We start from the raw sequence: 23,934 nt of genomic DNA, 5'->3' as shown, positions 1-23,934 counted from the left end.
GTCATCCCCGTGAAGACCTGCCATCTCCCGGTTGTGGCCAAACCCACAGCTTTCAGAGAGGTTCTACTGTGGTTTTTAGCTGCCACCTTGAAAGGGGGAAGGGTATCAGAGCCTCAAGCCCACCCCACCCCACACTGCCCAGCTCTGGGATTAAATGTAGATATTTTGCATCTAGTTTACATTCAGGCCAGGGCCTTGAGGTAGAGGGGGTCCCCTGGGTCCCCAGGCTTCGTTGCCCCTCTCAGGCTCTCAGGGGACAAGGGGTGGAGCCAGCTGCACAGCCTTGCAGCTGGGGCAGGAAACGAGAGTGGGGAGCAGGGAGGCCACAGCCGGTGGGGTGGAGGCCGGGGCGGGTGCAAGGCTGTTGGGAGAGAGGGAGGGAGGTGCCAGCATTTGAGCCTTGAGGCCCTGCTGGCCCCTGGGCCCGGCTCTGGCCCCAGGGATGGACCTGGTGGACCCCGACATCTTTAATAGGGACCCCCGTGACCATTATGATCTGCTACAGCGGCTGGGTGGAGGCACCTATGGGGAAGTGTACAAGGTGAGGACCCTCTTCCTCCAGTCCCTCCAACCTGTGACCCATGGGGGGTGAAGGGTAAAGGCAGGAGGGGCTCAGTGCTCTGCTTTGGCTCGGGATGGGATGCTAAGAAGAAACTCAGGTTTCTTAGTAGTTAGTTAGGTTGCCTAACTACCAACTCCCCTTTGGAAAAGGCTCGCGACAAGGTGTCAGGAGACCTGGTGGCGCTGAAGATGGTGAAGATGGAGCCTGGTAAGGAGAAGGTTCCCCGGGACTCTGTCCCCCTTCTTTCTCTCATCCCAGGACCCTGGGCTTCTGTCCCCCTTGCCCTCCCCTTGAGGTGCCTTTTCTCGCCTATTCTCCTCACAGATGATGATGTCTCCACGCTGCAGAAGGAAATCCTCATCTTGAAGACCTGCCGGCATGCCAATATTGTGGCTTACCATGGGAGTTATCTCTGGTGAAGTGCTTACCACCTGTCCTGAACCCCACCTGGCCTCTCACCCCCAACCCACACCCTCGTACCTTCAGTCCTGTACCCCTGTTTTTTAACTGGGCATCCCTCAACTTGATCCCGAGTTCTAAACTCAGTGCTTCTGATGAGAGCGTTCCCTGATTGAATTCCCCATCCAGAACTCCCATTTCTGACCAAAAGGATCCAAATCTGAAACCATATTCTCTTCCCAAAGGAATCTTTGGACAGCCCTTTTCTGCCCTCTAACTTCCCAGATGCCCAAGTTAACATTCCCCAGATCCCTTTATAATGTCCCCTGCCCCCTAGATCTGTATAGTTCCTGGAGATTCTCTTCCCTCCAAACCTCTGCAATGTTGGGACCTCTGCCCAGTATCCCAGATTAGCAGGGGGCCCCAAAGTGTGTCTTTCGTGGGCCATTTGGCTTACTGACCTTGAATGTACATGTCGTCTCTCAGCCTCAATTTCCCTGTCTATAAAAAGAAAGTTTGTCTATCTCACTGCAGTGGGAAGAGTGTCTGTGAGAGGGGGGCCCTGGCTAATGGTAGAGTTGCTGTTGCTGACATTCTCCTGGGACTGGACCCAAGGGGACTGTGGTCTGTGCTTTGAGTGGATCCAGGGCATTGGAGCCATGGACCTGACTTCTCTGGGACTGTCGTAGGCTGCAGAAACTCTGGATCTGTATGGAATTCTGTGGGGCCGGCTCTCTCCAGGATATCTACCAAGGTGAGAGGAGAGGCCGGATGCTTATCCAGCCACATTTCCTTGCTCAGCTCTGTGTCTCCTACAAAAGAGTCCTTCCTCCAGGTGAGGCCGTCTGAGTGAGTGGGGCCTGCTTCCCAGGAATCCCCTCATTGAACCCCCTCTCACAGACACTCTTTCCACTGCAGTGGGATAGATTTCTCTCTGCAGGCTTGGTCCCCTCCATGTTCCCCTCCCCGTCTTTCATCAGGAACTGTGAGTCTGTGGGGGTGGCGCCTGCATTTTAATATTGCTGCATTTCTGAGTCCAGTAAGGGACCACGTGTGGGATGAGTGACTGGATTTCTGATTCATGCTTAGCTGGCTTCCACTCCTTTGGTGAATCTGAAAGTGAGGCAGCTGTACCTCCCAATAGCTGATGCCCCTCTCCAGTATCTTTAGCCTTTTTCTTCTTCTCCTGTCCAAGGCCTGGAAGGACAGAAAAGGAATTTATTCATATGAGAGCACAGGGCTGGAGTGGTATAGGGAGGGTAAGGTAAATAGGGAGTTGCTTTGCTTATGATCCCCCAAGCCCTGCCAGGAGTGATCTCTGGGCACAGATCCAGGAGTAGGCCCTAAGCACCTCTGGGTGTGACCCAAAACCTAAGTTAAAATAAAATAAAATAAATGATAAATAGAGAATACAGTCAGAGAGATAGTAGAGAGAGATAATGCTTGTCTTGCACCCAGGTTTGATCCCTAGCATTCCATGCAGCCATGCAGTCCCCTGAATAATACCTGGAGTGATCCCTGAGTACAGAGCCAGAAGTAAGCCCTGAGCACTGCTGGGTATGCCCCTCCACAACATATCTTTCTGGGAAACAGAAAGGAGGTACTTCAACAGCTGATGCACTCATCTCTGAGGCCTTGTCTGTTCTCTGTTCCTACTTTTCTTCCCCCAGCTGCCTTCCCACTTCTTGGTCTCTGACCGCCTCTCTTCTCTCAGATGGGATCTGTTTCTGTTTCTCTGTGTCTCTCCCTTTCCCCTTTTTGCAAAGTCACCTCACAGCCTTCCCATGGCCTGACAGGCAACAACTTGCATTTCCCACTCAGGAGAAGTTCAGAGTCCCTCCAGCTCTTGGAGTCTAACCTGCTTCCCAACCCCCTGAGCCCACCAGCCTGCTCCCTATGCTGAGCTGCCTTCTAAGCCACCAGGCCCCCTCTAGCCTCCCGATCATTACACTTGCTTGCCTAACCCCCAGGAAAGACTGTACCCCATCACCTCCTCTGAGTGGCCTTCAGGACTACTCTTATCAGAGGTCACCCTGAGCCTCCATACTCTTTCCTTTATATGCCATCATATTCCATATTGGCATCTCCCATAAATAGTCTCTTTTCATTCCACCCGCCACCCACCCCCCACATTTTTTTGTTGCTGTTGTGATTTCCAGGGTGGCACAGACACAGACACCTGGCTAAGTACTTTCTGGGGGTGGCACACTCCATTACAGTGCTCACTGAGCCTTACCCTCCTTTCTTGGGGGTGCTCAGACACATGGTATTGGGGACTATGTTTGTGCTGACCACTAGGGGGCACTGGGCTAGCCACATAGTTCTTACCAGGTGTCACACTTCTTTTAAGTTGTGGTGCTTTCTGGTAAGGGATGTGCACCCATTTTTGTGGGGTTCATACTGGCCTGGCTGCAGTGCAGCTGGGGCTCACTTGTGGTGTGGGGCTCAGAGCTGGACTGAGCTGCCAGACCCAGACAAACAAAGCACACATGAGACACTGGTGGTTTGAACTCCTGACCATGTGTTTGCAAGGCGGGTGCTCCAAGCCCCTGTACCCCTCCTGCAGGCTCTTCATTTTATCTGGTCCTTTCTCTCAGAGGGTTGTGCCTAGCAGCGCTCAGAGAACCCTGCAGATCTAGGGATGGAACCCGGGGCCTCTGGCATGCAAAGCATGTGCAGAGCCTACTGGACTATCTCTTCCCTTGTCACTAGCTCTATTTTACTGGAACGTTCTCTCCTGGAGGGCAAGAATTACTCTCTTTTCACTCACCCACCCCCACTCGTCTCACACCCTCCCCCATTGTCCTCTGTCATCAGGGTGCCCTGGTTTGTCTTTTTGTTCTGTCCAGCAATTTTATGTATGTATGTATGTATGTATGTATGTATGTATGTATGTATGTATTTTGGGTTGGGGGTTGTTGGGTTATACCTTATTTTACCTAAAACAAAGCTTATCCCTGGTTTGTTTTTTTGTTTTTTGTTTTCTTCGTTTTGTTGTTGTTGTTGTTTGGTTTTTGGGTTTTGGATCACATCGAGCGGTGCTCAGGGTTTACTCCTGGCTTTGCTCTCAGAAGTCGCTTCTGGCAGGCTCAGGGGACTATATAGGATACTGGGATTCGAACCACTGTCTGTTCAAATCACTGTGTGCCTTACTGCTGTGCTATCTCTCTGGCCCAATCCCTGGTTTCTTTGTATCTGTTTGTTTACATCTTGGTTTCACCCCAAACAAAGATTGTCTTACTTGTGAACCTGGGTGGTTTTACTGCCCCACCCAGGGTGGATCTCTGTACTCAATAAAAATGGTAGTTCTGGCAGGCAGAAGGGGTCCACACTAGGGAGAAAACTGCCAGACTACACGTGTTTCACCCACAGCCTGGTCTGAATTATTTCTTGTGCTACCCCGATTCAGACTCACCCAGTTCACCTGGGGCTGGAGATATGGTGCGTGGGGTGATTTTTACAGGGGGGTCACACTGGCATTGCTCAGGGACTACTCCTGGCTCTTCACTCAGAAATACTCCTGGCGGGGTTGAAGAGATAGCATGGAGGTAAGGTATTTGCCTTTCATGCAGAAGGACAGTGGTTTGAATCCCTGCATCCCATATGGTCCCCTGTGCCTGCCAGGGGCAATTTCTGAGCATAGAGCAAGGAGTAACCCCTGAGCGCTGCCGGGTGTGACCCAAAAACCAAAAAAAAAAAAAAAAAAAGAAAAGAAAAAAGAAATACTCCTGGCAGCTCAGGGTATCATATGGGATGCCGGGGATCGAACCTGGGTTGGGCGTGTGCTTTCACTCTGACCCCTGTTTGTCAATTTTAGATCTTCATGTTGCATAAATAGATAAAATCATCCAGTGTTTGGCATAATCCTGCAGGTTTCTTTCTCTTAGCTTAACTCCCCCAGCTCCTTCCATTTTTGTGAATGGGAATTGGTTTCTTCTGACCAGTACTCCCTTGTATCAGGATACTGAATTGTCTTTCTCCGATCATCTATAGATAGACCCTGCGATTGCTTTCATGTCTCAGCTACTGTAAGGGATGCTGCCTTGGTGCCTGGTGCCAAAGTGGCTCTAACTATATTAGCGCTTTCCTACCCAAGCACCCATCCCTGTCCCTCTAGTTTGATCTGCAGGGCCTTGGCCCACAGTGGATGTGCTAAAGATGCCTGTAGAATGAGCCTGTCTCCCCTGTTTTCCAGTCCCAGAATCCCCCTCTGTGTTCCCTTATGCTGCTGTGGCCCATTCTTAGTGGTGTGGGTGGTGACCATGGCTCTGGGGCTCAGTTCCCACCCAACATTGCTGGGGTGACCTTTGCAGTGACCGGTGCCCTCTCTGAGCTCCAGATTGGCTACGTCTGCCGGGAAGTGCTCCAGGTGAGGAGGGATGGGAGAGTGGGGGGCTAGGTGGGGTCCTCTGCAGGTGCCAGTCACTGAGCCCTGTGTCCACGCTTCTCCCCAGGGACTGGCCTATCTGCACTCCCAGAAGAAGATCCACCGGGACATCAAGGTACTGAGCAGGAAGTGCTGTGTGGTGTTTAGAACTTGGGGGCTAGATTGAACTCAGTGGGGGAGCTCTGATTGCCTCTAACCACCCCCTGCACCCTCCAGGGAGCCAACATCCTCATCAACAATGCAGGGGAGGTCAGACTTGGTGAGTGTGGCAGGAGGGTAGGGGCAAGGGAGGGTAGAGGGGGACTGGCTGGGGACACCCCAGTTCACTTTGGCTCCTTCCATCTCCAGCTGACTTTGGCATCTCTGCCCAGATCGGTGCAACCCTGGCTCGGCGTCTGTCTTTCATTGGGACCCCCTATTGGTGAGGGATGCTGGCAGGCATGGGGGCATGAGGCTGCCCTTGCCTGCTGCTCCAGAACCTTCCCCTGTCTCTGTGGCTCTCTGGTCCCTCAAGCTTTGCCCTTGTGTCCCCTCCTGTTTTGCTGGGTGCTTGGCTTTGTTCTCAGCTAGAAATTTCTGCTACTTTCTAGCTTTGGGTCTCTTTCTGGAGTTTTCTTTCTACTTGTCTGTGGTGCTCTCTGTCTTTCTTTTCTGTTGTTCTCATCCACTCCTGCTATGTTTTGGGTCAACAGTCCTGGGGTTAGGGAGTCACATAATCAAGGAGCAAATTCACGGCCTATGTCTGTGGGACATGCACCCCAGCCCTTTGAGTGTATACCTGCCCTCTCTTTAACTCATTTTTTGTGTTTGTTTGTTTGTTTGTTTTGGGGCCATACTCAGCTATGCTCAGGACTTACTACTGGCTCTATACTCAGGGATCATTCTTGTCAGTCTCTGGGGACCATATGGGATGCTGGGGATCTAACATGTGTGCAGCTGTGTACAAGGCAAAGGTCCTTTCTGCTGGTTTATCCCTCTGATCCTTTGCTCTACCTCTTTACCCATCCCTTCATTCTGCCTTCCATGTCTCTCTCTTTCTCTCTTTCTTTCTTTCTTTCTTTCTTTCTTTCTTTCTTTCTTTCTTTCTTTCTTTCTTTCTTCCTTCCTTCCTTCCTTCCTTCCTTCTTTCTTTCTTTCTTTCTTTCTTTCTTTTTTTTTTTGGCTTTTGGGCCACACCTGGCGGTGCTCAGGGGTTACTCCTGGCTGTCTGCTCAGAAATAGCTCCTGGCAGGCACGGGGGACCATATGGGACACCAGGATTCGAACCAATCACCTTTGGTCCTGGATCGGCTGCTTGCAAGGCAAACACCGCTGTGCTATCTCTCCGGGCCCCCATGTCTCTTTCTTGCGTCCTTCTATGTCCCATGTCCACACTTTGTCATTCTCCCGTCCCTATTCCCTGGGACTGTCTGAGCATCACTGCCCATAGGATGGCTCCAGAAGTGGCAGCGGTGGCCCTGAAGGGCGGCTACAATGAGCTGTGTGACATTTGGTCCCTGGGCATCACTGCTATTGAGCTGGCTGAGCTGCAGCCCCCCCTGTTTGATGTGCACCCTCTCAGGTAGGTGCAGCCGCTGCCCTCCTGCCCCTTGACATGACCCCCGACCTCAGCAGGACCCCCACCCATCTTCTGAGGTAATCTGAGAAGCCAAAGCTGTCTTCAACTCAGGAAGCCTTTTCATCAGCTCTGTAGCAAGGAACCCCCAAGACAACTCCTTGCAGGCAGTGCTCAGGGGACTTAAGTAACCACAAACCCAGTGTGTATGCTGCTTAGACCCTGGCTGCTGGGGATACTGCCATTTGGGTGTGCTCAGAGCCCCATGGCCTGCACTCGGAAATTCTTGGGATTCCTCCAGGACTCTGCCGGCAATGCTGGGAAAGGTGCTCGCATGTTGACCCAGGGATCAAACTGGGCTTGGGCTCATAGGCATATACCCCTCACCCCTGTGTGTCTCCCTGGCCCCAGGATCCCACCTTGGCCTCTCTCTGAAGGGCTGGAGTGTGTCCCATGAAGAAGTCCTTCTCTACCCTCACTTGGATCTCTGCCAAACTCTACATTATCAGAGACCCCTTAGGCCAGGAGGTCTGACCCCCACTGGGAGACTGAGCCCCACTGTCTCTCTTTTCCTTCTAGAGTCCTCTTCCTCATGACCAAAAGTGGCTACCAGCCTCCCCGACTAAAGGACAAAGGCAAATGGTATGGCAGGGGGAGTGTACCAAGGGGGCAGAGCAAGGGTGGGGGTTACAGGGCCAGAAATCTGGGAACTCTCATTACACAACATGGGAGGAGAGGGCTTGGGCCACAACCCTGAGGGTGCTCAGGGACTATTCTGGGCCCTGTGCTCAGGGGAACTATATGCAGTATGGGGGATTATGCCCGGGTTGGAGAGCCTCAGCCCTGTTCTCTCTCTCTCTCTCTCTCTCTCTCTCTCTCTCTCTCTCTCTCTCTCTCTCTCTCTCTCTCTCTCTCTCTCTCTCTCTCTCTCTCTCTCTCTCTCTCTCTCTGGTCCCTACCATAATGTGGCTTCTTTCTTCCAAGGTCGGCTGCCTTCCACAACTTTGTCAAAGTCACACTTACCAAGAACCCCAAGAAGCGGCCTGGCGCCACCAAGATGCTCAGTGTAAACCACCCTCTCTGTCCCTTCCTCTGCCATGGCCCCAAATCCTTGCCCCTGGCATCCTTCCTTGGGGCTGCCCACAACTTCCTCAGATGTGGATCGTTTCAATTCCACAGAATTCTCCTGGTCCTTTCAAAGCTTTTAATCCCTTCCTTTGCTCAGCTGCCCAATTCTCTCCAAATGGTACCCATCCCCTGACTTTATTCCCTGTGAGTTATTATGACTCACAAATTCTCTCAGCATCCAAAGATGTATTCCAGGGTATGTGCTGGAACTCCTGGACTTCTCCAAGTGCTTCCCCCAGACCCAACCTCCTTCCTGTCCCCTCATAGTGCAGGTCCCTGTTGTCCCTTCCCTTCTTCAGTCTCCCCTTCCTTGGCCTTGTCTCAGGCTCTGTCCCAGCTCCTCCCACCTCGCCCTATCTGCTCACACTGCCCCCTTTCCTCAGCATCAACTGGTGTCCCAGCCTGGCCTTAACCGGGGCCTGATCCTAGACCTGCTGGACAAACTGAAGAACCCAGGCAAGGGGGCCCCCACAGCTGAGGTGGACGAGGAGGAGCTTGAGGTGAGGATGCAGAGATGAAAGTTATGCCCCCCATGGTGCCCTCCAGCTACTTCTCTTAGAAAGGAGGAGTGGAACAGGCACAGGGTGGGACCCCAGAGTTTCAGGAGAACCTGGGGCTCAAATAGGGGCCTGATACCCCTCTGCTCTGCCCAGCCTCCCCCAGCCATCCCCCGGCGAATCAGATCTACCCATCGATCCAGCTCACTGGGGATCCCAGACACAGACTGCTATCGTGAGTAGAGGATTCCCAAGCCTGGGCACCCCTAAAACAGAGCTATGTGACCCCCTTTATGCCCTCCTTGAGACTTCTGGGGACTCCCACATTGTCTGCACGGATCTAGAGACCCCACCCTTCTACAGACCTTCTACCCTTCATGCAGACCCCATGAAGCTTCCCAGCAGCGCCCCAATTTCCAAGGGGTCCTCAGGAATCCCTGAGAACCTTGAAATGCCAATGGATTCTCCCTGCACTCTGGAACCATTCTGAGCTGCACCTCTCTGTTCCACAACCCTCACCCCCACATGAGACCCACCCCAAGATCCCTTCCCTTAAGAGGCAGCTCCAATCAGCATCTCCTGGCCCCCCAGTACCCAATGCGACTCACACCCAATGCGACCCTTTTCTCTCCCCACCTCGGTCCCCTGCAGAGAGGCACATGGAGTTCCGGAAGCCCAGAAGAGTGGAGCCCAGGCCCCCCACTGACAGCGTGAGCCCAGCCCCGCTCTGCCCCGAGCCCCTACACCCCATCCCTTGCCTGGACTGAGTCCATGCTTCCCCACAGGACCGCCTGCAGCCCCTGGGAAACCTCCGGAGCAGCAGCCCCAGGTCAGGGGCCCGCAGTATGGGAGGTGGGGAGCCTTGAGTGGACCTCGGGGCTCAAACCTCTCTCTCCCCAGGCCGCAGTGCTCAGAGTCGGAGGAGGACGACGACTATGACGACGTGGACATGTGAGCAAGCAGGCCAGCCCCAGCCCCGGCTTCCCTAGGACAGATAAAGCCCCGCCTTCTTTAGGCCCCGCCCATAGGGCCTTAGCCACGCCCCATTTCCCTTGGCCCCACCCAGTTGCACTTCCCTAGTTCCCTAGGAAAGACTCAAGTCCCGCCTTCTTTAGCCCCCTCCCACATGGCCGTGGACACGCCCACATCTCTTGGCTCCACCCACTTTATCTGCACTTTCCTTAGGAAAGACTCATGCCCCATCTTCTCTAGGCACCACCTACCTGACAACTTTGGCCCCGCCCCACAGTCCGTTGGCCCCACCTAGTCCCACCTTCCCTAGAATACACATGCCCCGCCTTCTTTTGGCCCCGCCCCATCAGGTCTTGGCTCCACCCCAGTCCCCCTTTCCTTAAGAAAAACTCTTGTCTAGCTTGTCCTTGGGCCTGCCCTTTTCCAGTCCCACTTATTCCTCACATATCTGCTCCCATTCCTGGAACCTCACTATAAGCTCCTTCATCCTTTAACTCCAATATCTGACTACAATCCATTGTTCGTTTGTTTATTTATTGGGACCACACCTGGAAGCGCTCAGAAATCACTCCTGGAAGGGTTGGGGGACCATATGGGATTGGGGGGATTAATCCTGAGTCAGATAGGCAAATGCCCTTACCACTGTGCAAGCTCTCCGGCCCCTCCTTCTACCTTCTTTTTTTTTGCTTTTTGGGTCACACCAGGTGACGCTCAGGGATTACACTGGCTATGCGCTCAGAAATCGCTCCTGGCTTAGGGGATCATATGGGACACTAGGGGATCTAACCGTGGTCCATCCAAGGTTAACATGTACAAGGCAAACACCTTACCACTTGTGCCATCACTCCAGTCCCCGCTTCTACTTTCTTAAGTGACTTTTTTTGCTTGTTTTTTGGGGTCACACCTGGCAGCGCTCAGGAGTTACTCCTGGCTCTATGCTCAGAAATTGCTTCTGGCAGGCTCGGGGGACTATATGGGATGCCGGGATTCAAACCACTGTCCTTCTACATCCAAGGCAAACACCTTACCGCTGTGCTATCTCTCCGGCCCCCTTAAGTGACTTTTGACCTAGGTAGAGTGTCCACACAGACCTCCCACTCTTCCAGCTCAGGCCTGGGCCTCTCTGTCTCATGCAGGCCAAACTGGCCAGTTGCAGGCCAGTTGCCGCTCCCACCCACCTGACTCCCCTACCTTCTCAGCCACAAGCCATCACCTTACCCCATTTCAGACTGAACCCTAGTTGATTCCAGGAAATTTCCATCAGGCTGGATGCTCAGCCCTAGACCCTGGTCTTAACCCTAGTGGTCAGCTCAGGCCCCTTCTGGCCCAGCAGCAGCTTCAGGGTGCTCATGTTTGCAAAGGGCTGGACCCCACTTCCACTTTCCATGATTCAGGAGGTCCTGAAGATTCCCACTGATGGCCAGGAGCCAGTGACCCTTCAACCATGACCCTTTAACCTTTGACTCTACCCAGTCAACTTCTTGCTCATCTGACCTCAACCTTTCACCCCTAATCACCCCACTTTTCTCCTGTCCTGTCCCCTGTCTCCTACTTGCTAACTTCATCTTTGTGCTGCAGCCCCACCCCTGCAGACGATCTACCTCCTCCACTGCCCCCCAAGGTAAGACCTGGGGCCAGAGATGGGGCACTGGGGACTCAGGGGACTAAGGACATGTCCAGAACCCTTCAGAGCTGTGGGGTGGGGATCAGTACAAAGCAATAAGCATGTAGTTTCCCGAATCTACAGGAAATTAATAATAGTGACCCTTGGAAAAAAATTTTGTTATTGTTTTGTTTGGGGGGGCTCCCTTGGTGGTGCTCAGGATTTACTTCTGGCTCTGTGCTCAGAGATCCCTCCTAGTGGGGTTCTGGAACCATATGTGTACATGGCATCAAACTCAGCTTAACTGGGACCTTCTCCCCAAGTGCTGCAGACCTTTTATCCTGATGAGATAAAAGTGCCTAAGCAAACCTTAGTGGGTTCATTTTCCCACTGGGAGTCAAGCGGGAGCACGAAGGGGCGAATATGAAATATGAATTATGAAATATGAAATAAATGAGACCACACAGAATTACATGGTGAAAACAAGAGGTGAGGCCAGAAAGAGAGAGGCCAGAGGCTTTATTGGGCCTTAAATAGACGGATATTTGGGGCGTAGCCAGGGAGAAAGGAAAAGGGGATAGACCAATGAGATTAAATCTAGAATTAGCATATGAAGAGACAGGTAAAAAGAAACCAGATACCTTTAAGGAAGTGGGGGGGGGAGACAGAGATCACAAAGAGAGCTCAGCAGGATACTTTTGGCGGGCTTTTGGCACTGTCCTTCTTTGTTAGAAATACTGAGGCCTGATTTCTAATAATGGTCAAAAATAAAGAGAGAGATAGTTACAGCCACGTTTAGAATTATAGCCAAACGGGGCCGGGTAGGTGGCGCTGGAGGTAAGATGTCTGCCTTGCAAGCGCTAGCCAAGGAAGGACCGCGGTTCGATCCCCCGGCGTCCCATATGGTCCCCCCAAGCCAGGGGCGATTTCTGAGCACATAGCCAGGAGTAACCCCTGAGCGTCAAACGGGTGTGGCCCAAAAACAAAAAAAAAAAAAAAGAATTATAGCCAAACAATCCACACAAAGGGTCAACTGATTTGACTACTCTAAGCGGGCCTTTTTGGCAAATAATTCTTTTTCAGGAGTGCACAACACCTAAGAAGGTTAAAAAACACTTCTGATGTGTGCCCTTCCTGAGTGGGGTGTAACACCCAAGCCCCAATTTTATTTATTTATTCATTTGTTTGTTTGTTCATTTTTGCCTTGGGGCCACACCCAGCAGTGCTCAAGACTTACTTCTGGCTCTGTGCTCAGGAATTACTGCTGTTGGTGCTCAGGGGACCATATGGAGTATTGGGGATCAAACCCTGGTTGGCCACATGCAAGGCAAATACTCTACTTGTACTATTACTCTGGCTCCCACAAGCAAAAAATAGCCTTATGGATCCAGACCAGTAACTGGTCCTAGGAACCCCTGGCTGGAATGCCCTAGCTTTAACCCTTAAGCTGCTGAAGTGTTGCTGCAGGGCGTGGTTTAGGAGGGGAAGGCAGGGTGGAGGTGGGATTTTGTGGGGAGTGTCAGAGCCATGGACTAATAAAGTCCGTTCTGGCATCAGAAACTGTGTTGAAGTCGAGGGTATAGGGGGCCCCTCTCATTATTTGACATATTTCTACATACTCCCTCCTTCTCTCCAAAGCCCAAGTTCCGGTCCCCATCAGATGATGGTTCTGGTGGCCCCGTAGATGATGGACACCTGAGCCCAGGGGTGCTGGTCCGGTGTGCCAGTGGGCCTCCCCCCCGCATGCCCCATCGGGGGCCTCTCCCAGCCACCCGAAGCCCCCACCTCACGGCCCATTCAGGTAACAGGGTGAGCTGGGGTGGGAGAAGGGATGGAGCAGTGGAAGATGAAAAGGGGGACAGCTTTGGGGGCTGATTTTCCTCCCTCTCATCTCAGAACCCTCACTCTGGAACCCACCCTCCCGGGACCCTGACCAACCCCCACTACTGCCCCCTAAGAAGGACAAGATGAAGAGAAAGGTGAGGGCCAATGAGGTTGGGTATCCCATCTCTGCCTGGAGGTGGGGGAGACTAGTGGGAATATATATAGGGGGGGGGAGGCATTTGTTGAGAACATCCCCTGACCAGACAACCCTCTTGAGAGTCTTTTGTTTGGTTTTTTTTTTTGGGGGGGGGTACTCCCAGAAGTACTCAGGGCTTACTCCTGGTTCTGCACTCAGGAATCCCCCCTGACAGGATTGGGGAACCATATAGGATGCTGGGGATAGAACCCAAGTCAGCTGCATGCAAGGCAAATGCTCTTTCTGCTGTGCTATCTGTAGCATTTTTGCTTGTTTGTTTGGGGCTACACTGAATGATGCTCAGTGCCACCTGAGCCCAGTGCCACTCTGGGCTCAGTGCTTCAGGGGGTTGCTCGAAGCAGGGTACACAGCAGCAGGGTTCATTCACATACCATGGAACCCTGGCTCCCTGCTTGCAAACCTGGCTGAGCCATCTCTCCAGCTCCCACACCAACTTTATGTGGCATTGCTCCTGGCAGACTCAGGAATCAAGCCCAGGCCCATCCCGGGTCTGTTGCATGCAAGGCAAATGCCCTACCGCTGTGCTATCATTCCAGGACATAGACTTGCACAGCAAGTGGAGCATTCCCAGACAAAGCTGTCATGCCCGCCTCACAGGCAGGGAAACCAAGGCACAGAGGGGTGGGTAGTTTGCCAAGGTTGGAAACCTTGGAAGAGAGCCTGACCTCTCGAATCAGGGCTTTAACCAGCTTGATTTGTCTGCCACACCCGCAGGATTGTGCTCCCCTTGTCAAGCTGTTCAGCGGTTGCCCCCTCCGAATCCACAGTACAGCTGCCTGGACACACCCCTCCACCAAGGGTGAGCACTCTAGGAGGTCCAGGAGGTTATGGGATGAATGAAAAATTAGGTGGAGAACCAGCAGGATTTTAAGTCAAGTAAGGCGGAGGCTCTGCCAATAGGGCCAGAGCCCAGAGTGACACTGGGGAGTCAGATCCAAGGTGGGTGGAGGGAAAAGGAAGCTGAGACTGAATCCTTGAAAGAGAAAAAGAGAGAAGTTGAAAGTTTGGGAGTTCTGATTCTAATGAGAAGGTCTGAATTTGGAGTGCAAGAGGAGAGAGTTGAATATCTCTCTCTCTTTCTCTCTTTCTCTCTCTATTTTTTTTTTTTTGGTTGTTTTTGGGTCACACTCAGTCGTGCTCAGGGATTACTCCTGGCTTTGCGCTCAAAAATTGCCCCTGGCAGGCTCGGGAGACCATCTGGGATGCTGGGATTCGAACCAAGATTGTCCTGGATTGGCTGCTTTCAAGGCAAACGCCCTACCACTGTGCGATCTTTCTGGCTCAAAGTCTCTTTTATTTTTATTTATTTTTATTTATTTATTTATTTGGTTTTTGGGTTACACCCGGTGGTGTTCATGGGTTACTCCTGGCTCTGCACTCAGAAATTACCCTGGCAGGCTTGGGGGACCATATGGGATGCCGGGATTCAAACCACTGTCTGTCCTGGATTGGTTGCATTCAAGGCAAATGCCCTACCGCTGTGCTATAACTCCAGCCCTAGTTGAATCTCTTTAGCCTGTGCTAGAGGTTAATGATAGAGAATGGAATGAGCTTTTTTGGGGGTAGGGGCTGAGGACTTTTGGGGATCAGAATGTAGCAGAAAAGGGACAATGTTAGGGAACAAGACTTTTGGGCAGATAATGTGAGCTAGTGTGAGTTTGGGGATGGTAGTGGGCTGAAAACGACATTCTTTGAGGGTGTGGGTTGTAGAATTAAGAGTGAGATGGGTTAGCATTTGGGGTTCTGAACTGGGAGTGGGACAAGATTTTATTCAGAGTTGGGGAAACAGGCTGGGAATGTTGAATCAGAGAACTGAGCATCTAAGCATGCGGCAGAGCCCTAGGGGGTTGGGGGTTTGAAGGAGATCAGAGAAGGTTTCCAGGAGGAGGCAGGACCCAAGATCTTTCCATCTGTCCCCCAGACCAGCACCTGCTCCTCGGGGCAGAGGAAGGCATTTTCATCTTGAACCGGAATGATCAGGAGGCCACTCTGGAGATGGTAAGGAACAGCAGCAAAGCAAGTGGGGATTGAGGGTGAGGGCTGGAGTTGGGGTGTAGGGCTCTGACAGGCGCCCTCTCTCCCCTCTCTGCAGCTCTTTCCTAGCAGGACAACCTGGGTGTATTCAATCAGCAACGTCCTCATGTCCCTCTCAGGTCTGTCTCTGGGGAATGAGGGAGGGCTGGGGTCAGAAGTGGGGTCACATTTTCTCTGTGGGCCCGAGGGAGGGAACACCCGCCCTCGTGTTTCTCCAACTGTGAAAAGGAAGTTCCCTATATATAGTTCTTACCTCTTAGATTAAGTGTTTTCTCTTTGGTTTTTTTGGGGGGCCACACCCAGTGGTGCTCAGGGTTATTCCTGGTAGATCTTGGGGGACTATATAGGGTGCCGGGGATTGAACTCCAGCCGGGCACAATCCAGGCAAGAACTCTATCTCTGTTCTATCTATCTAGCTTTCCAGTCAGCTTTGAGGTCATTTCTAGAATAAACATTACTCTTTTTTGTTTGGTTTGATTTTTGTTTTTGGTCATGCCCAGTAATGCTCAGGGGTTACTTCTGGCTCTGTGCTCAGAAATCACTCCTGGCAGGCTCAGGGACCATATGGGATGCCGGAATCAAACCCAGGTCTTTCTTTGGTTGGCTATGTGCAAGGCAAATGCCCTACCAATGTGCTATCACTGGCCCCAAATAATTTCTTTTGGGAGGGGGTTGGGCCACAACCAGTGATGCTCAGAGGTTACTCCTGGCTCTGCGCTCAGAAATCGCTCCTGGCTTGGGGGACCATATGAGATGCTGGGGGATCGAACCGCAGCCTATCCTAAGTTAGCCACATGCAAGGCAAACACCCTACCACTATGCCACACTGCTCCAGCCCCAAGAATTTCTTTCTAGCTGACTAGTAAATGCCAAGCCAAACAGTTGTCTGGTCTATGAATAGTTAAAGTTGAAAGTGTGTTTCCTCTTAAAGCTGTTTATTTTTTGGTCACACCCAGTAGTACTCTAGGTTTACTCCTGTCTCTGATCATTCCTTGTAAGGCTCAGGGAACCCTAGAGAGTCTTGGGGCTCAAACCCAGGTGAGCCATGTGCAAGGCAAACGCCCTACTTACTGTATATCTCTCATGCCCTTCCTCTTGATTTTTGTTTGTTTGTTTATTTGTTTTGGATTTTTGGGCTACACTCAGTGGTGCTCAGGGAGTGTTCCTGGCTCTGTGCTCAGAAATCGATCCTGGTAGGCTCGGGGAACCATATGGGATGCCAGGGAATGAACCCGGTTCCATCTAGGTTGGCAACGTGCAAGGAAAATGCTCTACTACTGTGCTAGCACTCCAGCCCCTCCTCTTGAATTTCATGATATGTGACTTTATCTGATTGAGGCTCTGTACTTTCTCATTTGGCAACCAGTAATACTGGTCTTGAAAATACATTTTCAGGGCTCCGAGCAATGCTCAAAGGGCCTGGGGGCCACTTCTGATGATATTCAGACACCTGGGCTGGGCAGTTCAATGCTGCACCTTAGTGATGTGACTCTACTTGGGCTCAGAATATTGGAGGCCCTCAGGGTCACTCTGACAGTGCTCATGGGTCCAGGCAATAATGGGGAAGGAACTTAGAGACACACATACACCTTAGGCCTCCCACTGTCCCTGCAAAATGGAAAAAAAAATGTTTTTGTTTTGGGTCACACCTGGCGGTGCTCTGTGCTCAGGGAGCACTCCTGGCTGGCTTGGGGTACCCTCTGGGATGCCTGGGCTCAAACCCAAGCTGGCCATGTGCAATGCAAGAGCCCTGCCCACTGTGCTATCTCTCTGGCCCAAACGTTTTCTTTTTTTTTTTTTTTAAATATCTTTATTTAAGTGCCATGATTACTAACATGTTTGTAGTTGGGTTTCAGTCATTAAAAGAATATCCCCATTCACCAGTGCAACATTCCCACCACCAATAGCCCAAAAGTTTTAATTCATCATTGTACGCAGAGCCAAACATGGTGCCTGTTCTATAGTGGGCATTGAAATAAATTGTGGAGACAGAATGCATGAGGCCTACTAGGGCTCAATCTCCAGCATTCTATATAGGGTTCCCTGAAACCTCCAGGAGTGGTTCCTGAGTGCAGAGCCAGGTGTAAGTTCTGAGCATTTCTAGGTGTGGCTCAAAAATAACTAAATAAATAAAAAACCAGTTGAATGGAAGGTGGATAAGTGAAAAGTACTTTGAAGATTTGGTGAATTTCTGGCAAAGGGATGGGATCAAAGTATGAGGGGGAAAGGGGGCACTCAGGGGTCCTATAACACCTGCTTCCCCCGAATACACATACACTGCAGGAAAGACTCCCCACCTGTATTCTCATAGCATCCTGGGTCTGCTGGAAAGAAAAGAGACAAGGGCAGGAAGCCCCATCGCTCATATTAGCCCCCATTGGCTATTGACAAGGTACCAGCTCCCAAGGGCATCACAGGTCCCTCTTCTCCCCTTCCGGCTACCGCACCCGCACACACCTTACCCCACTTTCTTCTGCAGAAGGAACATGGTCTCTTCCAAGATGCAGGACACCAAAGGCTGCCGTGCCTGCTGTGTGGGTGAGAGAGAAGCCCTGGTGTGTGGGGAGGAGGTGGCTTGCATCCTATTCACATAGGAGGGTTGCAGGATGCAGGTAGAGTCGGGACAGGGAGGGAGAGAAAGGGGTGCCCTTACCCTGTCCTTGCCAACCCTCACAGCAGAAGGTGCAAGCTCCGGGGGTCCGTTCCTGTGTGGGGCACTGGAGACTTCGGTGGTGCTGTTTCAGTGGTACCAGCCCATGAGCAAATTCCTGGTGGCTCGGGTAGGCATCTTGCAACAGAAAATTCTGGGGGATTTGGTGGGCAGGACCTTCCACACTTTTGCCAGAGGCTCCGCCCCAACCCACAAGATCCCGCCTACCAGGCCATGCTAAGTGTGTACTCCTGACTGTGCTCAGGGATCACTCCTGGTGGAGCTCAGGGAGCAATACGGGGTGCCGGGAATCAAACCCAGGTCATCTACATGCAAAACAAGCTCTTATCCACAATCTCTCCTGCCCTGGTACTTTGTTTTCTTTTTGTTTGTTTGTTTTGGGGGGCTACATTCAGAGGCGCTAAGGTTTATTCCTGGCTCTGTGCTCAGAAATCACTCCTGGGCAGACTTGGAGACTATATGGATACAGGGGATCAAACCCAGATCAGCAGCATGCAAGGCAAATGCCCTCACCACTGTGCTATAGCTCTGGCCCCAACACTTTGTTTCGTTTTGTTTTGTTTTCTTATCTATAAAACTGAACTAGTACTGGGAATCTGTGTCCCAGGTACTCTGGGTGCTGGAAGCAAGTTTTTGGTTTCTTGTATTATCATCTGGCTTGGCATCATTTTTAGGGGTGAGGGAGTTTGGGTCACATCCAGACATGGTCAGGGGGGTAACTCCTGACTTTACAACCAGGGATCACTCTTGGTGGGCTTGGGGGACCATATGGGGTACTGGGGATTGAACCTGAGTCAGCCATGTGCAAGGCAAGTGCCCTACGCACTATATGACCTTCAGTTCTTTTGAGCCTTTAAGTGTTAGAAGGAAGGGAGTTTCAATGAGACACAGTGAGCGCCATTCAGGCCTAATTGGGAATCTATTACAGAAGCCAGCGACCATGAGAGGTCTAGCCTCCCAACAACAGGAAGCAGCTGTCCAAAGCATCTCCAAGGATAGTCAGGGATGAGTGAACAAAGGCAAAAAACACATCTTTGTCAGACAGTGGGAACAGTGGGTAAGGAAGGACTGCGAGAGCTGTGATCAGTAAAGCAAGTTATAGAAGCAAAATAAGCTAGTTAACGTTTAAGCGGACTCACCGTCATGGAGAACAATTGACTTCTGGTTATGGGGAACAATCATGATGGAGAGGAGAGAGTGATTCTAGGAGCTGGAAAGTTTGTTTATGGGCTGCACTGTTTAGGGGTTTACCTGCTGTATAACAGAGAGGAGTTCCCTTCCTGCGACAGGCTAGAAGAAGAATAAGCTAGTCAGCTCTGGTGTTGTCTTTGAGGCCAACGCCCCTTGGGTGGGTGGGGGGGCCTACTACCTTTCTCTTATCAAGATGGCATACACCCCCCTTTTGAAAGCACATCCACTCGAGACCACACACTCTATACCAAAGCTATCTGAGGTCTCACCACCTGACATTTTTTGTTCCTTTGTTTGTTTGTTGTTGTTTTGGGACACACCCTGTGGTACTAAGGTTATTCCTGGCTCTATGCTCAGAAATCATTCCTGGCAGGCTCGGGGGACCATATGGGGTGACGGGAATCGAATCTGGGTCCAACCCAAGTCGGGCCCCTTACAAAGCAAACGCCCTACCGTTGAGCTATCACTCCACCTGACGTTTCTAAATGGCACCTCCCTAAGAGCCCAGGAAACATCTGGGAAGGATCCTGGTCACCAACAGCTGGCCACGCCCCAAGACTCTGCCATTGTGGTCCCGCCCACCAGGCAAGGACCAAGGCCCTGTCTCCCTAAACCTCGCCCACAAACCACGCCCGTCTGAATTTGCATAACAGACTCCGCCCATGCCCCGCCCACATCCCATCTGAGCTCCGTCTTTCCCTGTGCACACCTGCAGCAGGTGCTGTTCCCGCTCCCCACGCCTCTGTCTGTGTTTACGCTGCTAACGCGGCCCGGGTCCGACTTGCCATCCGTGTGCATCGGCGTGAGCCCAGGGCGGCCGGCGAAGTCAGTGCTCTTCCACACTGTGCGCTTCGGGGAGCTCTCCTGCTGGCTGGGCGAGACGAGCACCGGTGTGTGGGGCTGCGGGTGGTGGCTGGGAAGGCTTAACTTGGGCCTAGTTGGAAAAGGGGTTCAAGGGGAGAGAGATTAGACGAGAGAAAAGGCAGGTTCTATCATTTGATGATCCAGCCTGGGGCGTTGAGAGGGGCTGGAACTTAGCCTGCTAGTTTAGGAACCCAGAGGAAGGCAGGAAGGGGTTGAAATTGTCCCTCGATCTTCATCCTTTAAACAGAGCACAAGGCACCAGTACAGGTGACCCAGGTTGAGGAAGACAAGGTGATGGTGTTGATGGATGGTAAGGGTCCTCCTCGACCTATTTCTGCCCCTGTTTCTGGATGCCAACCCCAGAAATGGTCTCAGAAATGCCAACCCCCTCCCGGTTTTGCCCTTGTCTTGTTCTGCATTTCATCCTGGATATATTGTGTGTCCCCATTCAAAGCCACACTCTTGCCGGGCGGTGGCGCTAAAGGTAAGGTGCCTGCCTTTCCTGTGCTAGCCTTGGACGGACCGCAGTTCGATCCCCCGGTGTCCCATATGGTCCCCCAAGCCAGGAGCAACTTCTGAGCGCATAGCCAGGAGTAACCCCTGAGCATTACCGGGTGTGGCCCAAAAACAAAAAAAAAACAAAAAAAAACCAAACAAACAAAAACAAAGCCACACTCTTCTCTCAAACCCCTCTCTCTGTCCCTTTTAGGGTCTTTGAAGCTGGTGACTCCAGAGGGGGCCCCAGCCCCAGGCCTTCGTGCTCCAGAGATCCCCATGACTGAAGCAGTGGAGGCTGTGGGTAGGTGCAAGGATGGGCTAGGCCCAGGGGGATTGAGTGCGGAGCCTGGTTCTGTCACAGGTTGACATAGTTGTTGTTTTTTTTTTTCCTTCCAGCTATGGTGGGGGACCGGCTCCAGGCCTTCTGGAAACACGGGGTACAGGTGTGGGCTATGGGTTCCGACCAGGTAAGTCACACCTCACCCCTCCTGCCCCATCAGATAGGTTAGAGGAATGAGTTGAGGGGTGAAGACTAGATGGAAAGCCACCTCCCCCCCAGCTCATCATGTCTTCTCTGCCCGGGGCCTCTCAGGCCAGGAGTTCCCCTGGGTCACATTGCAAGGACTTGGCTTCTGTCCAGAATCAGTGTCCCAGCTACAAAATGGGGGTCCTCAGAGAGATATGGGGGTGCTAAACAGCCTTGGACTAGACTTCTGGCGTTGGATTCCAGCAAAGAATTTTTCCTTTTATGTGCCCTATTTTTTTTTTTTTTTTTTTTGGTTTTTGGGCCACACCCTGTGACGCTCAGGGGTTACTCCTGGCTATGCGCTCAGAAGTTGCTCCTGGCTTCTTGGGGGACCATATGGGACGCCGGGGGATCGAACCGCGGTCCGTCCTAGGCTAGCGCAGGCAAGGCAGGCACCTTACCTCCAGCGCCACCGCCGGGCCCCCCTATTTTTTCTCAATTATGTACTCAGCTCATGAGGCGATGAGCCAGACCCTGCCCTGACATGCTTGTCCTGTAGTCTTTGCAGTCACCTATCCAGATGTAGTTACTCAGTTTGGGAATTAAGAATCCCAGAGAGGGTATGAGACTTTCAGGGACCATAGCAGGTGAGGGTTCGTGCAAAAATGACTTGTTCAGGGACCTGATCTAGAAGTTTAGACACATCTATCTGTGCCTGTAAGAGTTGGGGGGGGGCAGAACAATAGCACAGTGGTAGGGTATTTGCCTTTCATGCGATGGACCCGGGTTATAGCCTCAGCATCCCATATGGTCCCCTGAGCCTTCCAAGGGCAATTTCTTTCTTTTGGGGGGGGGTTGGGTCACACCCGGCAGCGCTCAGGGGTTACTCCTGGCTCTATGCTCAGAAATCGCTCCTGGCAGGCTCGGGGACTATATGGGATGCTGGGATTTGAACCACCGACCTTCTGCATGCAAGGCAAATGCCCTACCTCCATGCTATCTCTCGGGCTCCCCAAGGGTGATTTCTGAGCAAAAAGCCAGGAGTAACTTCTGAGGGCTGCTGGGTGTGGCCCAACCCCCTGCCCCATAAAAAATGTTAGGAGTCTAGTAAGTATATCCTGACACCTATTTCCTGACCCCCAGCTGTTACAGGAGCTGAGAGACCCTACCCTCACCTTTCGTCTGCTTGGCTCCCCCAGGTATAGTCCGGGGAAAGGGGACAGAAGATGTGGGGGGGGGCTGGGGATTCTGATGTGGAGTGGGCATCCATCTCTGGCTTGGTCTTCCTCTTCCATTTCTCCCCCAGTAGGCTATTTTCCATCTCTTCCCTCAACAGCAATAGAGACACTTTCTTTCCTTTCCTTTTTGTTTTTATATTTATGGGCTTCACCCAGCAATGCTCAGAAGTGACACCAAGATCTACACTCGGGGATCCCCTCTGGTTGTGCTTGGGAGACTATATTGGGTGTCAGAGGTTGAATTGGAGTCAGCTGTGTGCAAGGCAAGCGCCCTACCCACTGTATTTTCTTCAGCCCTGGTGATAACCATTTTAAAACCACATTTGTTGGGCTAGAGAGAGAGTGAAGGCACCTGCCTTTCGTTCTATCGACCCTCCTTTGAATCCCTGGCACTACATATAGACACCGAGTACCTTTAGGGGTCACTCCTGAGCACAGAGCCAAGAATAATCCCTGATCATCTTTGGGTAGGGTCCCAGGCCCCTATCTCCTCACTCCCCTAATAAAAATATGATGAACCCCTGGGTTCCAGTGGATATATATTTTCCTAGATTTTTTTTATTTGCTGGACTGAAGAGATAGTACAGGAGTCAGGCTTTTTCCTTGCATGTGCAATAATTCCTAGAGTTCCTCCAGGAGTGAACACAGAGTCAGGAGTAAGCCCTGAGCACTGCTCAATGGAGTCTAAACACAAAGAAATTAGGAGACCCCGCTTTTAAAAAATATAATTTCCATTTTATTCCATGGATCTACTTACTATTTGTCTTTATTCTGAGGTTCAAATATTCCTCAGCCAGAGTCTAAAAACTCACAAATTCTGCAGCCACCCCCAGATTCAGCCTGGAATGCTTTTGCTCAGGCTCTCTATGCCCAGACCCAATCCCCTGCCTCTCATAAGCTTTCTTCCTGAGTTCTCTCCAAATTCCACTGTCTCTGCACTGGGGATGGGGGTGGGGCTTTCCTGGGAAGGTGACCCTTGCTGCTCTCCCTTATGCCATCTACTGATCCCCATTTTCTCCACAACCTTAGAAACCAGTCTGGTCTTCACTCCTGTGCCTTGGCCACATGCCAGCACAGCCTCTCAACCAGTGACTGATTTTATGAACAGAGTGTTTCTGAACTGCTTCGCTCTTCTTTCCCTAGGCCTGTGGTGGTGGAGACGCGGCCAGCAGGCGATCCTTCCGCCCCCAGCAACCTCTACATCCAGGAATAAGTCCAGGATACCGGGGGTACTAGGAGCCAGACCCCGTGCCTCCCTCTTCAATAGACTCAAACCACAGAGGTCATGAGCTACTCTTGTCTCGGAATAAACACAATTTCAGTATCTGCTGTCACCTTGTGGGTTGTGCCTTATTCCTGGATGCCCATCCACACGCTAAATGTCAGCGATTCAACAAAATGACCCAGAAGTGCAGCACAGATTTTATTTCTCTAGTACACTGTCACCTCTCCCAGAGGGGGAGGTGTTTGGGGGAAGCTATGGGGCTTGCTAGGAGAATAAGGCACTTGAGGTAGGGTGGAGGGCCAGCTTGTGGGGTGTAGGTCTCAGTTAAGCTGATCCTCATATTGCTTGCGGAAACAATCTCCAGCTGGGAAAAAATCCCAGCATCTCTCTTGGTACATCTTCCAGACATAAGATTCCTAGGGGTGGGGAGGGAGAGATAGTTCCGCAGGTAAGGCACCTGCCTTGCATGCGCCTGATCTGGTTTCAACCCCAGCATCCCTTATGGTCTGTTCCCAACCCCACTTCCATCCCCCCCAGGAGAGATCCTGGAGAGCAGTCAGAAATAAACCCTGACTAGGGGGCCCCACGGAATGTACTCCTCCC

At 51.8% G+C, this 23,934-nt stretch overlaps 2 protein-coding genes across 2 annotated transcripts in view; one reads left to right on the top strand and one right to left on the bottom strand.

The window, feature by feature from the left end:
• Positions 1-442: 442 nt before the first annotated feature.
• MAP4K1 (mitogen-activated protein kinase kinase kinase kinase 1) lies at positions 443-23,319 on the top strand. Its single transcript, XM_049786585.1, has 31 exons — positions 443-541; positions 712-769; positions 887-977; positions 1,651-1,715; positions 5,275-5,330; positions 5,416-5,463; positions 5,565-5,607; positions 5,697-5,769; positions 6,778-6,909; positions 7,483-7,545; positions 7,888-7,969; positions 8,415-8,531; positions 8,685-8,763; positions 9,180-9,238; positions 9,314-9,357; positions 9,429-9,479; positions 11,079-11,121; positions 12,742-12,904; positions 13,000-13,082; positions 13,859-13,943; positions 15,066-15,142; positions 15,237-15,297; positions 17,462-17,570; positions 17,658-17,716; positions 17,855-17,958; positions 19,756-19,930; positions 20,152-20,214; positions 20,614-20,703; positions 20,799-20,869; positions 22,012-22,067; positions 23,250-23,319. Exons 1-31 carry the CDS (start codon positions 443-445, stop codon positions 23,317-23,319), a joined length of 2,469 nt encoding a protein of 822 aa, XP_049642542.1.
• A 197-nt stretch (positions 23,320-23,516) lies between these two features.
• The window catches only part of RYR1 (ryanodine receptor 1), a 122,005-nt gene continuing 121,587 nt past the window's right edge, over positions 23,517-23,934 (bottom strand). Inside the window, exon 108 of the mRNA XM_049787473.1 lies at positions 23,517-23,747. Within this exon, the coding sequence (XP_049643430.1) occupies positions 23,652-23,747 (96 nt within the window). The 3' untranslated portion in view covers positions 23,517-23,651. The remainder of the gene's footprint in view (positions 23,748-23,934) is intronic.

The sequence above is a fragment of the Suncus etruscus genome, chromosome 14 (assembly GCF_024139225.1).
Source record: "Suncus etruscus isolate mSunEtr1 chromosome 14, mSunEtr1.pri.cur, whole genome shotgun sequence".
Taxonomy (NCBI): domain Eukaryota; kingdom Metazoa; phylum Chordata; class Mammalia; order Eulipotyphla; family Soricidae; genus Suncus; species Suncus etruscus.
The sequence above is the reverse complement of the archived record's forward strand: the minus strand, read 5'-3'. Positions and strand labels throughout refer to the sequence as shown.